General features: G+C 43.7%; 1 protein-coding gene and 1 pseudogene across 9 annotated transcripts; one reads left to right on the top strand and one right to left on the bottom strand.

Moving 5' to 3' along the window:
• Positions 1–750: 750 nt before the first annotated feature.
• On the bottom strand, positions 751–6,895 carry LOC106578058 (protein SMG9-like; annotated as a pseudogene).
• Positions 6,059–14,657, top strand: LOC106578019 (uncharacterized). 9 transcript variants are annotated; one of them, XM_014156566.2, is made up of 4 exons: positions 6,059–6,466; positions 9,322–9,440; positions 9,776–9,826; positions 10,661–14,657. In XM_014156566.2, exons 2-4 carry the CDS (start codon positions 9,342–9,344, stop codon positions 14,372–14,374), a joined length of 3,864 nt encoding a protein of 1,287 aa, XP_014012041.1. In that variant the 5' UTR covers positions 6,059–6,466; positions 9,322–9,341; the 3' UTR covers positions 14,375–14,657. The 9 variants fall into 9 exon arrangements, with proteins under 9 accessions (XP_014012041.1, XP_014012030.1, XP_045556820.1 ...); XM_014156555.2 differs by having other exon boundaries at positions 9,257–9,440; XM_014156553.2 differs by lacking the exon at positions 6,059–6,466 and adding an exon at positions 7,746–8,304.
• The last annotated feature ends 79 nt before the right edge of the window (positions 14,658–14,736 follow it).

The following is a 14,736-nucleotide window of genomic DNA, read 5'->3' as shown; positions in this document are numbered from 1 at the left end:
GTGTGATTTTGTTGTCAGCACATTCAACTATGTAAAGAAAAAAGTATTTAATAAGATTATTTCATTCATTCAGATCTAGGATGTTATTTTAGTGTTCCCTTTATTTTTTTGAACAGTGTAGAATACATGGGAGTCAATGAGAGAAAACAGACAGGCTGTGAGCGTCAACAGCATAAGTGTATATAGAAAGCGAAATTAGGAAGCTATTTTTCTTGCAGCATGGTGCTAGTAAAATGAGCTGAAAAAATGGTGTGCATTGTTACCTGGAACTGTGAAGTGCAGGTTAGCATTTTTCGTAATGAAACTTGTTCTGGAGGCAGCTCTGCAGAGTGGTCATTAGCTGGGACAGCCAGTCATAAAATCAGATTTTAAACCTAACCATACTGCTAACCCTAAATTAGTGCCTTTTTATTATACAAGGAAAATATATCTTGCCCAACTATATACATAAAATACTATGCTTCCTTTTGCATATTCATACCAATTTATTCTCTATAACCTACAGCATTAAGTCTATTCTTTTTTAAAGGATTCAAACGCCACCATAACAGTCAAATCTGATGTTTTGAAATGATTGTATAATCAAAAAATATTTTTTGTTTCTGGATTTGAAAATAATCCTAGTTAAGACTTGTATATTAATATAATATTACTTGCCTGAAATGTAAAGGTTGTGGAATACAAAGGATTTTATACTCTTTCAGAATGTTTTTACAATATTATTGTTATTACAGCAGAAGAAGGGAGAAATAACAGGGTATATCTGTTTAATGTTAATGATTTGATCATATTTTTATCAATTCTTGTCAAGCTGCAGAAGTGTCTCGTCCTGAATCTCAGCTCCATCTTTACATAATAAACAAATCAAAACATTTCAGGTAAACAGGTAACAAATACTTTAGACAATAACATATTTTTAAATAAAAATGAAGCACCGCTGTATGCTTCAACTTAATATTACTTTCACCATTTGTATCATGTTAGTCAAAGTCAGTCATTCTCTGTACCATCTGATTCTTCTAACACTTAGCAAGGTTATTTACGGTCACATTGACACCTGAATCTGATTAGCTGTCCCTTTTTCGCCCTCTGTTACAAAGCCAGAGCCACCAAAGTTGAACTATCTGTAGTTCCATATGTTCCCAATGAGATGGACCTCTCCTCAACATCAAGCACCTCATATCCCCACTGACTGAACCTGTGAGCCCAATAGTACTGGCACTGTCCATCAGTGCTGCTTGGCCTGTAGACGGCTGTATTCAGACAGGGCTGAGGACTTCTTCACCCCGTCCCAGATGCGAGCTGCATAGTGAAACCTGTCACAACATAACAGTCAAACATATTTTCGAGTACAGTTTTGCCTCATTTCCAGCTAATCACAAAATGTTTACAGTGAGTGACAGACGCGACAACACGTGTGTCCCTCTGTGCTTCCCTTACCAGTTCTTCTCTGTGAGGATGGTGTGTGACAGCGGGACATGGACAGGATTTGGCTGCGGAGCTTGGAGACCTGAGAGGAGAAGGTGGGGTGTCCTCTGTAGCCCGGGAGGAGAGAGAAGAGAGGGGCGGCCCCGGACCCTAGAACAAAACACCAAGACACAGACATGGGTAATCAGTATAACAAAGGAATGAGAGAGGAGAACATCCACAAAGATAGACAGACGTGTGTGAAAACTAAGACATGGTATTTGCTCTGACCTGCTTTGGTTAGCGCATCCTTCCCCTCATTCTCCATGAGTGGCAGCAGGAACATGTTGACCTCTGTTTCCAGGTAGTCGTGGTCCAGTCCAGGGAAAATATTACAGTCCAGCATGGACAATGTGCCTGCATATAGAAACCAAAACATGATCAGTCATGCTAACTAAACCCATGTCTGCACACTTTATGGGGCTTTTTAATGACATTTGTCACTGCTTTGCACTTCTCACCCTTCAAAAAGATGCACGTGCAGGAATCCTAATATAGAAACAACACAATAGTATAGTGTTTAAATATGTGAATGTTGTGATAAGCCTGTTGGTACATCCTCTCCAGTCTAACCTTTGTATTTCAGATGGGAGTGGGCCATCAGCTTGTCCACTGCCATATGCAGCTTCTTCAGGTTTCTGGGACAGAACTCATCACGACTAGATTTGTTCTGCAGGAACACTAGACAACAGAACAATACATTATTGAGCGTTCAGTACACTGAGTCGGAACTAGAGTGTGTGCGCGCGCCTGTTTCTGCGTCTGTCACCTATGTGAGGGTAGTACTCTGATCCCTCTTCGGTGCCAGAGGAGCCAGTGCTGTCATGGCTGGCTGAGGGGGTAGAGGGCTTCAACATCTCTGCTGTCTGGAGGAACCTGGTCAGAGACAATATCATCATCATCATCATCATCCACAGAGACACTTCATACGACCTGGTCAGAATATTCACACAGCACAACAACATGAATATGATATCAGAACACTCCCAATGGTGTGACAGTGGAATGGATGCAAGGGTGCAAATCATTTCCCCCAAAATATTACAATGGGGATGAATGGACAAGGTAATGCCACAGCCAAAATACACTGAGACACGGAACCCCACCCTCCAATGATGATCCTATCTGCCCTGGTTTGAAAACCCCATGATAAGCATTAGTGAATCAGTGCTAATGGACTCTTGTTTCCCAGACGGGTGGAGTGGTTACCTGTAGAGGTTGATGTCAGTGAACCAGTCTTGAATCACAATGACCACATGGCACACTGTGAACAGGAAGGCAGTGATCTGAAGAGACTGATTCAAAAAGAGCAGAGGTGAAAGAGTGAGTTATAACACCTTGAGAGAGCAGTAGAACTTACAAACCGACTTCAACATACAGTACGGGAACACGTTATGCAAACAGACAGATGTTTTATGTCTGAATCGTAAGACTGGATCAGATTAGACAGAAAGTAGCTCTCCTTTAGAGCCTCTGTTGCCCAGTGCCCCCTGCTGGCCCCTCACTGACCTGCATGTCCACATAGGTGTGAGGGAGGTTGTACTCTGGAGCCAGCTAGCGGTCGTTGTTGATGAGGTGATCCAAAATGGAGGGGCTGAGAATGGGCTGGAGGAACACATAGGGCAGAGGAACATATTGGCATAGAAAATAACATTGGAGAAAGAGGAATGGTATATGGATAAATACAAAATTAGAGATAGAGTGAATCGCCTTAACCACTGATGCTTTAATCTGACCTGTGTGTCCAAGAAGATGACTCTTTCCTGGGTAATGTAGAAGTCAATACCAGTGCTCTGGTTCCCTCCTCTCTCTTTGATCTCCTGAGTCTGGGCCCTGAACACATAGCCCCTACACAAACACACACAGGCGTATCAGACACAGGGATACAATACAACCATCTGTTACCATTTACTTTCAAATTTAATTACATTTGTTTAGAATATAACAATTTACAACACAATTTTCCCCGTCTTTATAGATGGAAAGAGCTCCATGTAAGGAGGTGCCAAAAGAACAATACCTTTGGTCTTCTTCAGGTACGTTGGCAGACAGGAGAGACATGATGGTGGATTTCCCTGTTCCCTGCAAGCCAATGACTCCCACTACCAACATGTCTGTCTGGTCCCTTAGGTACTGTAATACAGGACAACAACATCTCTGTCTGGCTCAGTGTTTCCTCTGGAAAAATGTGTAGCAGTGGGGAAAAGTGTATCAGTGGAGGGGGTTAAGAGGGGGGTCCAGGTCTCCCCGGATAATATTTATGTATAAGGACTGAAAAGCACAGTTCCTGCGATTTTTTTAAAAGGCCATTCTTCTCCAAAATGAATGAAAATAAAATTATGCTGACACCATCTGAATGATAATTTCTACCTTCAGAAATGAGCCCAATAACATATTGGTCAAATAATTTGTATATATTGGACCATGCATATAGCCTATGCATGGTCCATATTATCAGGAATGCTATTAGCAATTGTGGCAAACCTCTTCAAAGTTAGGAGCGTTTGTCACAAATTAAGTGGGAAACTTTCACCAAAGTCAGCCCAGAATGAAAGTTCTTTCGAACATGACAGTACCTGTGTGTTTGTTTCACTGTCCTGGTCCACCCAGGCCGCAGGTAAGGTCAAGAATAGCAGGGTTCGGTACACAAATCTGGTTCTCGGTAGGTCCAGGTCTAAACGCCAACAGGTAAGTCCAAAACAGTCCAGCTCGTACACGGTAAATCCAGCCAATGTAGATTGTCTCTTTCTCTATGGTTCATAGATCCTTCCCGCCCTCCCTCTCTCTTCCTGGTTTTTCTTGACCTTTTATCTGTGGGTCGGCTCCACCTTCTGAGGGTTCCCCTTGCTTCTGGGAATTGTAGTTTTGGCAGTCGGCCATTTTGTGATCTGTAGTTCTGATCGGGGTGGCCATTTTAGTGATCGGGCAGAGCCCGTTTATTAGTTCTGCCCTCACATATCTGCCATTTATCACTCGACCCCCTTCTTTGCCACATAATAAACATTATCTCCTGTAGCCCAACCAATAAAAGGCATAGTGGCTAGAAATAAATTGGCTGAAAATGGTGTTGCTATCTGCATTTTCCCTATTGATCTAATCATTAGCTAGATCCCAAATGGGATATTTTAACTAGTTAGCATCATATTGATGAATTTTGTGTCCCCCAAAAATACTTTTGAGGTAGGGTGGCGTTTTACCTCAAGCTACCCTAAAATTGACCCATGTTATATTCAGTCCCCCTTTTCCCTATGCACTCACAAAAAAAGTGCTGAGCGGTAAGGTGCTTAACCATTGAGCTCCTAAAAACTCTGGGTTTAAAATGGTGCAGTTCACACATATTTAGGTGTTGATAAATAAAGTTGCAATGGGATGCTTAACAAAGTCCATTAAAACATCAGTCCCTGTGATTGCATTATGAATTGTTGTGCATTGGCTGCTTGTCAGAATGCATGTTTACCTCCCAATGGCACTAGCAACTTAAAATGTGCCTTGAGAGGAATATTTATCTCGCATTTGAACGCACAACAACAAACCGATTAGGTAAATAGATAAACTGTTATACTATGGGGTTGTCTGGTTTTTCTATTCATTACTCGTTTATTTTGCAGAGGAAAAGTTAATGTGGACTGTTCTAGCATCTTCAAAGTGCCACAGCTAAATGACTGCAGCAGAAACACTGATCTGGTCCCCTATGTACTGTAACACAGGACAGCCTGGCTACGGATATGTTACACATATGTATGGCATGACAACGATAATCAGAAGAGCTTTACCTCCATGGCGCTCTCACACCAGTTCATCTGATCGTCCACCAGCTTGATGCTATGCTTCATCTTCTCAGGGGGACGAGCTTGATCTGGCCAATCACAGCTGTAAGTAACGTGCATGTGTTAGAGATTGTATTCACTGCTACAGTAAATAAACGCTTATAATGGCTAGGGTAATGCTGGTGATCAGTAGACATGTCCTGCATCCATGGTGGTCTGAGGCCTTTCTGTCATTGTCTGTGTTATGTCTCTGATGACACCAGTAAAGAAAGCAATGGTCTTTGACCAGTATTGACTCACGGTCCACAGCACCACATTACCCGTTCTCCAGGGGGTTTGGCCAGTATGATGGGGGTCTTCTGAAGAAGTGGTCCTGGAAGCTCCTCACAGGCATCCTTCAAAGACAAGAGAAGAACTACAATAAACTAAGGAAGCCCATAGAGATAATTTTCCTGCATAGGAAAGCCGTGCACTCTTGTTCTTACCCTGTGTTCTCTGGGGACATATTCTCGATCTCGACTGGGACCAGAGAGGTTTTGGCCCGGGGGACCCACATCCCTGTCTTGGCGCCGCCTTCTCCTCCTTCCCTGTCCGTACATGCCAGGTTGACTGTGGCCAGATTCTGACATGTTGCACACTGTGGTCAACTGTCAAAATAAAATGGGAACAGATAGCTACAACATCAGTTCAAATGTAATGGATACTGCTCTACTGATATGCAGCAGCTAGCTACAGTAACATAAATATATTTGGGTGGAATGGATCTGATGAGTGGCTCTATTCACAATTCCTGGCTCTGAAAAGCGGAAGTAGCTGCAGGTGGGTAGACGCACTTCCGGCAACAGAAATGCCAATGGCGGACTCGAGAAACATACGTGTTTGTAGTGTCCCGCAGTGCTCAAATTCCAAACAAAAACAGTCATATATCCCCCGAGCATTGGTGAATTTAAGAAGTGGGGGCATGTAATTAGAAGAGACTTTAAGATACGCCGAGGAAGCAAATTCTGTATATGTGCAACTTACACTTCAACCCTGGCGACTATCTTCTTTCGTCAGACCGCAAGGGTCTGAAGCCGGGGGCTGTTCCTAGACGTTTCCAATGGAACGACTATCATCCCGCAACAACGCGGGAATCTGGATATGAAAGGGCAAACTCTCGTCTTGGAGTTGATGTTCGAGAACCAGGAGCCGGACACTTAACTGTGACCACGACTATGCGAAACCTCCTCTTGGTAAGTGGTGAATGTCTATTATTATTATTAGCTAGATCAACTCGCTGTCCAGGTGAAGTGAACAGGAACATTCTAAATAGAAGATATACCTACTACACGAACAGCCATGAACAAACCATGGAAATTGCCATAGTTGTAGCCAGGAAAATTACAATGATTTAATGAACGCTAGTCTTTCCAGGCCAACGACGCATATTTAAAACACTTTCACTCGTCTTTCATTTTACAATATACATAGTTATTTCGTTAACACTTACGTTATGCGATTAATTAGGTTTTCATGAAGGATTAGCTACTTGCTTTCCAGATAGAATCCACAAAACGGACACAAAAACAGACGGTAACGCTGAAGTACATCTCTCAAATCTTTCGTTGGGAAACGAAGCCAGCTGACTAGGCTACATTAGTTCCGGGCAGTTCAATGGCGTTTTGCTGCACGACAGGGGCGTATTCATTATGCCGATTTTTTTGCAAAACGAGAAACGTTTTGCAACGAATACGAGAGTTTCTATTGGACAAATTCAAATAGGTATGTGCTAGGTCCCTCCCCGTTTCGTTCCGTTTCCTCTGTTTTCTTCCGTTTGTTTCTTAAACGTTAAACTGTTTCCGTTGCAAGACGTAATGAATACAACCCATAATTCCATGTTTTGTACACTGATTGGAGTTCCAACGTTTGTAAATGCAGTGTAAAATGTGGTTAGTAAATTGTAGCACCGTTCATGTAGTTCGGGCATACTTTTAGCTAATCATACTATTTTATTTATATACAATTTTTATATATATATATATATAACAGGCCTGGAGAAACAGGGTGTCACATGTTGATGACAATTTCAGATGGATTTTGAAATGTCCTCTAAGTGAACCTAGAATAAATGATGTGAATAGGCTTAAATGCACAGTGCACAGACTTCAAAGCAATACAGGCATGTCTGATGAGCCAGTGCCCTGAAAACATTTTATTTTGTTGTAGATGGTAATTAGATGGAAACCCATTTAACTTGTATTTTTATTCGGTACATGGGATTTAACAATAAATATAATTTGAATGTGCACTACGTCATCACGCACAGTATTTTATCTGCAACAAATCAATTTGTTTGAAACATCTCTGGTGGGAAAATGCGCATATTGTTTTTATGCGGATATAGGAATAATCGCATGAAAATCTGTCACCAATTGGATGGAAGCCTAGCTAGTGATGCAAAACTGAATAAATAATAATCAAATAGAACCACGTGTTTTTTGTTGTTGTTGGCCTATATGGTATGATACCATATACTAATGCAGAAGGTTTCATGACTTTATTATTGCCATTAGATTGTTCCATTAAGCTGTGGAGAAGATAAGTGTTCTACATATACCCTAAAAATAGTAATTTAGCTACTTAACAACAATATAGTCCTATTTTTACTAATTTAAATTCCCCACTTAGCTAATAAAATAGGCCTAATAATTAATTAATTACATAATAAAAAATGGCATAGTTGAAATGGCATCAAAACTTGGCATCACATTTAAATCATAAATTAAAGTAGGCCCTTATGGACAGAGGTTACATTATGGTAAACAAAGGTACAGTGTGTCATTTCTACAGCAGTATGTGTAGCCTAATTATGAATTTGTTTATTTGTTTGTTTTTTGCAAATGTGTGGAAATCGTTTAGTATAATATGAATACTGGGAGTTGTAGTATAGCGTTTACAAAGATGGCCACTGGTGCATACTGGGAGCTGTAGGCTTCACATTGACTCCACCCATTCCTGTTAAAACAGGAAATAGAGAATAAATGATGGAAGCCAAAGCAGGGAATTTTAACGTTTAAAAAGGACATAAAAGGTAATGTTTTTACAAATGTTGCTATTGTTATGTACAATTCGTAGTAGGTGTTAACTATGGAATTTAAGTCCAAAAATAAACTAATCAATGCCAATTTCGCACGTGCACCAAACCAACAGCATTATCGAATGGGGGAACGCGCTCTCTCTCGATCGATAACAACAGCATTGAGCGCGTCATTACATCGGAGAGAAATTGTTAGTGATCCTCACATTTGAGAGTTAACTTGTACGTTAGTGAGCGATCTAGCTACACACCTGTGTAGTCTGAAGTACATAATTGGAATAACTTGTCTCATATCTTGTTAGGGGTGTATTCATGACGCTATTCTGTCAGAAATCGTTTCGGAAACGGAAGCAAACAAAACGTGGCGGGACCTACCAGAATTTGTCCAATTTGCAACTGTTTGGACTAATGATTACACCCTAGGTTGTCTGAATAAAAACAGATTTTTGATAACTTTTTAAGTGGCTATCTGTGTAGCCTAGCTAACGCTAGTACCAGCAGAGATGAGATCTAACCTTTATTTAACTAGGCAAGTCGGTTAAGAACAAATTCTTATTTACAATGACGGCCTACTCCGGCCAAACCCGGACGCTGCTGGGCCAATTATGCGCTGCTCTATGGGACTCCCAATCACGGCCGGATGTGATACAGCCTGGTTTCGAACCAGGGACTGTAGTGACACCTCTTGCACTGAGATGCAGTGCCTTAGACCATTGCGTCACTCGGGCGCTTAGCTGGACAATATCATGGAAGTTAGCAACCCTCTTGGCCAATATTAGCAACATTTTGCAGAAAGTGACATTAGAACTAATATTTTGCCTTTGGGAGATTAACTATTACAGTCTTCACAGTAATGCTAAAGAAACTGGTAACTAACACTTTTATCTGTGGTAATACTGTAGCAAGTTATTCTGACTTTCTCCACATCTCTGTGTGTGTCTGTCAGTCACTGTCTGTCTGTCTGTCTGTCTGTGGATTTCTCTTTGCTTACTTTGTCCCTCAAAAATGTAGGGAGCCAGTATACGGTTGCTATGGAGATGGCTCCGGAAGACATAGTGATTCAGGAGACCTTGGGGGCAGAGGTGGAGCTACTGGAGGATGTGATCAAAGGCCACAAGCAGAGCCCACCGGTGAGTTGTTTAAACAGAGTTGATACAGGCCAGAGACTACAGTTATCAATGATATCCTATCAGTGTTCACAGTGGTATGTCATCCATCCCAAATTATGTACAGAGGGAGAGTACATCTAATTTTGATGGCAGTCAATTTTGATAATTGTTTTTGAGGAATTTTTCATTGTTTACATTTTCAACCCAAATTCCCTTTCAATCAATTCAGTCTGGCATGGAAATGGTATTGTCTCTGTATCCCACTTGAATGTATCCCTATCTATACTTCTCTCTTTTCTCTCTCAATGCCCTCTCCATTGGCTGCCTTGTTATTTTCTCTCTTTTCTCATCTGCAGGACAGGGAACCCTCTGAAAATCTCAGCTTTATTTCTACTCCTGTACACTTGGTACTTTTTATATGTTTTCCTTATGTAGGCTGTTAAAGGAGAAGTTCACTCTTTTGAACCAAATCTGTATTTGGCATGTTATAGAAGTACCCAGACACTTTTTTTTTTTGCGATTTCATTTGTTTTTGAGGAGCGTACCCCACAAGCGATATACTTCCTCATGCTTGTTCAGCAGTTGCAGGGGCATTATAGAACATGAACAAAGGCTCCAAAAACACCTAAGTACGTATTTTTTTGGAGAAACACCAACTCTTTCAGTATAGCGATGCAGGTCTTTAGATGTTGTACACATGAAATTGTGTGATTCCGAACTTTATCCGCAACGTTATATTTCATTTTGTGTGACTCGAGCGATACTTCTCCATGTAACCCATGATACTTTTCCCTGTGCGTTTGCGCAGGCTACACGGAGAAGTGGCACAGATAGATAGGGGAAACTGCTCGAGTCGCACAAAATGGAGTATAATGGCGTGATTAAAGTTAGGAATGACAGAATGTCATGTGTATTGCTGGTGGGGTAAGTTTCTCAAAAACAAGTGAAATCACAAAGTGTCTGCATACTTCTATAAAATTCCATTTACATACAAAATACAGAACTTATTCTTTAATGAACTGATTAAGAAAAACTACTCTGGCTGTTAGGCTTTGAGTATGCTGTATCTTTCTGTAGACTGTTTCCAAGGGTCTATTTATTGACGTTCACCAGTGTCTGCCTCATATCTAACAATTGGCAAACAATAATATATTTGTGGTCAGTCAAAACTCATCACTTTGTAAACTATTGATTCATTTACTCACTTTGTCTCTAATAAGTAATTTTGCTGTGAATTGCAGGAGATCCCCAGGGTTTCTGTGCCACGCCCGTTCTCCATGCCAGAGGACTCGAGTGACGATGACTGTGACCTGTCAGTTGACAGCGTCTCTGCTTACGGCATGCATTCCATGGAGCTGGGGGGAAAGTGCTGGGAATGTGGCGTGCAATTCGAGTCTGGCCAGGAGTTGATTGAACACTTTGAGAGCCACAGGTCCAAGGTCTCAACGTCCTGCAACATCTGTCGGGTGACTTTCAGTCGCACAATATCACTGGCCATGCACCTAGTCAATGCACACCCAAACTCAGTCCTCCATTGCAGCAACTGCCAGCTGCATTTCAGCAACTTGTGGGATCTCAACAAGCACATAGGAATACACTTGTTCACCGAGTTGTTAAATACATCCCTTGGGGACATCTCAAATAATGGCTTGAATAGCAGTGAAGTGACTTTAAAGGGACAGTATACTCTACCTTCTGCCTTGGCCCTCAAACATGAGGACAACTCAAATGATGGCTTGAATGGAAGTGAAGAGACTTTAAAGGGACAGCATACTGTTCCTTCAGTGGTGGCTCTTGACCATGAGGACACCTCAAATGATGGCTTCAGTGGAAGTGAGGAGACTTTAAATGCACAGTCTACTCCACCTTCAGCGGTGACCCTAGACCATACATACAGCATGGAAAGCAATGGGAGAGTGACAAGACATAGGTTGGAGGAATCAGAGGAGGAAGATGTCAAACCAGACCCCTCCACTCTGACTCCCTCACTGAGGATCTGTGTTAAACTGGAGAGAGGGGTTGAGGTTGATGGCGCCCCCCTCCAGTGGGATGAGGGGATGAGCGATGGAGAGGGTGGTGAACATAGCGAAGACACTGAGAGCGCTGGAGGAACAGACAACGACAGGTTAACAGAGAGCAGCGGGGAAACGGATATTGATGAGGAGGACATCAGGCTGAGTGAAGAGGAGGAGGAAATTAAAAGCAAACAGGGGGAGGATAGGAAGAATGACATCCACAGTGAAAAAGAGGACGAGGATGCTGAGATGCTTATTGACCAAGATGGTGAGCCCTCCTCGTCTGAGCGGGAGTCAGAATTTGACCCAGAAGAGATATCAGATTCTGACTCGGGGTCCAGCAGCGCTGGGGAATCCAGTGGGTCTTCTTACACTCCTGTACGCACACGGAACGCCAAGACCCGGCCATCTCGGACTAAGCAGCCCAAGACCAAGTTGTCCCAGGTCAAGCCTTATTATTGCAACTATTGTGCCAAAGGACCGTATCATAATATGGAATTTCATGTGAAGACCTGCAATATGAAGAAGGACTTTCGATGCTCTTTATGCCAAGCAGTCTTCCCTACCGAGATGGCCATGTTGGACCATCAGGTTCGGACTCACTCTGAAGCCATATCGGGCCAAATGTACGCATGTGAGTTCTGCCGTCAGGTCTTCCCTGATCTGGCCATCTACAAAAACCACAACTGTCCCAAAAAAGACACATCCTCCCCATATGTCCCTGATCCCACTACGTGTATCTACTGTGGAACAGGGCCATTCACTAATATGGACGTTCATTTGAGAGGCTGCAGTTGGAAAGGCCTTACATGCACTGAGTGCAGAGTACTCTTCCATAATAGGAAGGCCCTGCAGAACCATAACATTTCATTTCACGGACAACTTTCCACTATGTGTGCTGTTTGCGGCAGAGGGCCATTCACTGATATGGACTTCCATTTGAGGAGCTGTTCTAGGGATTGGTCCTTCCAATGCTCTGAGTGTAAAGTCCAATTTCCTTCTGAGAAATCCCTGGTGGACCATAATCTTAAATATCACAGTCTCACATCAAAGACCTCTGACCAAGGTGTCTGTGTTTATTGCGGCAGTGGACCATTCTATAGTCTGGACATCCACACAAGGACCTGCTCTAAGCAGAAGGGCTTAAAATGCTCTGTGTGCAAAGTTTTTTTCCCTACTGAATCGGTCCTGGCTGATCATATGGTTTGCTATCACAGCACCCCATACCATGTCCATAGAACCCCATACCAAGTCCAGAGCATCCCATACCAAGTCCAGAGCACAGACTCCGAGACCCCTGAAGGTACCTGTTTTCATTGTGGCAGAGGTCCATTCACTAGTCTGGATATCCACTTGAGGACCTGCTCTGGGAAGAAGGGCTTCAAATGCTTTGTTTGCAACGTTTTCTTTCCTACAGAAACAGCCCTGGCCGACCATAAGGTTCTCGTTCACAGTATCCCATCAGAGACCCCTGACAAAGGTACCTGTGACCATTGTGGCAAGGGGCCATTCACTAATCTGGACAACCACATGAAGACCTGCTCTAAGAGGAAGTGCATCCAATGTTCTGTGTGCAAGTTTTTCTTTCCTAGTGATGTCCTGGCCAACCATATGATTTCCTATCACAGTACCAAATCCCAAGTTCAGAGCCCAGTCACAGAGACGCCTGACAAAGGTGCCTGTGTCCGTTGCGGCAGAGGGCCCTTCACTAGTCTGGAACATCACATGAAGTACTGCAATAAGCAGAAGGGCATCCAATGCGTTATGTGTAAAGCTTACTTTCTTACTGAGGGCAGTCTGGTGGACCATATTGTTTTGGCTCACGCTGACAAGCTGGTCACCCAAGCTGGTGGGTCCTCCGCTACGACTTTCTCCTTCGTACCCATGGCTATCTCTACCACCTCAGGCCAGCAGAGCCCCAGTAGCTCCACCCTGATGTGTTACAGTAGTGGCAATAAGGAGCTGAAACGACTGGCCCCAGTCCCCGTGGCTGATCAGGGCCCCAGTGCAGTTGGCCAGCTAACACCTGCTGGACAGTCTACTGTGTCTCTGCCTAGGGTAATGCTGTCTACCACCTCCTCTTCCCAGCCAGCTGTTCCTGTGGTGGCCACCTTGCTCTTTGACAACACTGGTGGTGGTCCAGGGAAAATGGCCAGGCTGGTCCCAGTGGCCCCACAGACCAACCCTCCCAAACCGCAGGTCCCGGCACCCACGCAGACTAACACAGCAAAGCCCCTTGGGCAGTTCTCTAACCTTCTGCAACAGACTGTCCATCAGGCACAATCTGTCCAACAGCAGACACCCAGGCCCATTGCCCTAGCCATGGACCCTATCAGATCCCCCACCACCCCATCCCCTAGACCTGTCTCAGCCTCTGCCCCGGGGAAAATCACCATGATCCGCCTCTCACCTGTTCCTACCCCCCCTCTAGCTCAGTCTTCCCCCCTTACTCTTGCCTTTGCCCCAGCCCCTCTAAGCATCATGTGTATGTTTGTGAATAGAAGTAAGGAGCTGGCCCTGGAGAAACGCATGAAGATGAGCTGGCGCTCTAAGGGCACCTACACCTGCCGCCAGTGCGGCGCCATCTCGCAGCAGCCCTCGCTCAGTGTGAAGCACCGCTACCTCCACCGGGGCTCCCGGCGGTACCGCTGCCACTGTGGTAGGTCGTTCCTGCGGCGGCTGCACCTCCTGCGCCATTACCTCCAGCACGCCCAGGCCACCCGCTACATATGCACTGCCTGCGGGGAGACCTTCGACGGGGCAAAGTGCCTCGCACAGCACATGGTTGGCGCTTCCAACACAACTAGATGTCCAGGTGACAGCATAACTTTGAAGCTGAGGAAACAGTGCCGGATACCCTTCTCCTGTCACTGTGGGCAGGTGTTTTGTAGGCCCGCTGCTTTTCTCTGGCACAAACTGAAAAACACCCAAAGGACTTAACACTGAAATGGGCCCACAGCAGGGCCCAGGCTAGGCCCTATTCAATGCAGTGGTTTTTACATGGCTCACACAGACAGGCAAGCCTATCATTTACTATGCTTAAGGGTAGAGGAGGACAATGCAGTTTGTGAACTTGTTTGACTTTTTTCACTGTGACTGAAAGATGATTCCTTAAGACATAATCTATGTATGTATTGGTTTAAAATGTGTTTTCACTTCCACTAAAACGTTCTGTTTTCACCAAAAGAGCAAAAATACAATCATATTAAAATGATATATTTGACTTGAGTTGTCTTTGTAAGAGGTCATAGGGTACATTAGGAAGACTAAAGCATTATCATTAATTCGGTTCCATGAGATGG

The sequence above is a fragment of the Salmo salar genome, chromosome ssa02, assembly GCF_905237065.1.
Source record: "Salmo salar chromosome ssa02, Ssal_v3.1, whole genome shotgun sequence".
NCBI lineage: Eukaryota > Metazoa > Chordata > Actinopteri > Salmoniformes > Salmonidae > Salmo > Salmo salar.
Note: the sequence above shows the minus strand (reverse complement) of the source record. Positions and strands in the feature narration are given on the sequence as shown.

Excerpts from the sequence above, each read along its gene's own strand:
- LOC106578019 (XM_014156573.2), top strand. The coding sequence starts at position 8,872 with ATGACGGCCTACTCCGGCCAAACCCGGACGCTGCTGGGCCAATTATGC. Across the intron at positions 9,441-9,775 it reads GCCACAAGCAGAGCCCACCG|GACAGGGAACCCTCTGAAAA; the intron begins GTGAGTTGTTTA and ends TCTCATCTGCAG. Across the intron at positions 9,827-10,660 it reads TTTCTACTCCTGTACACTTG|GAGATCCCCAGGGTTTCTGT; the intron begins GTACTTTTTATA and ends TGTGAATTGCAG.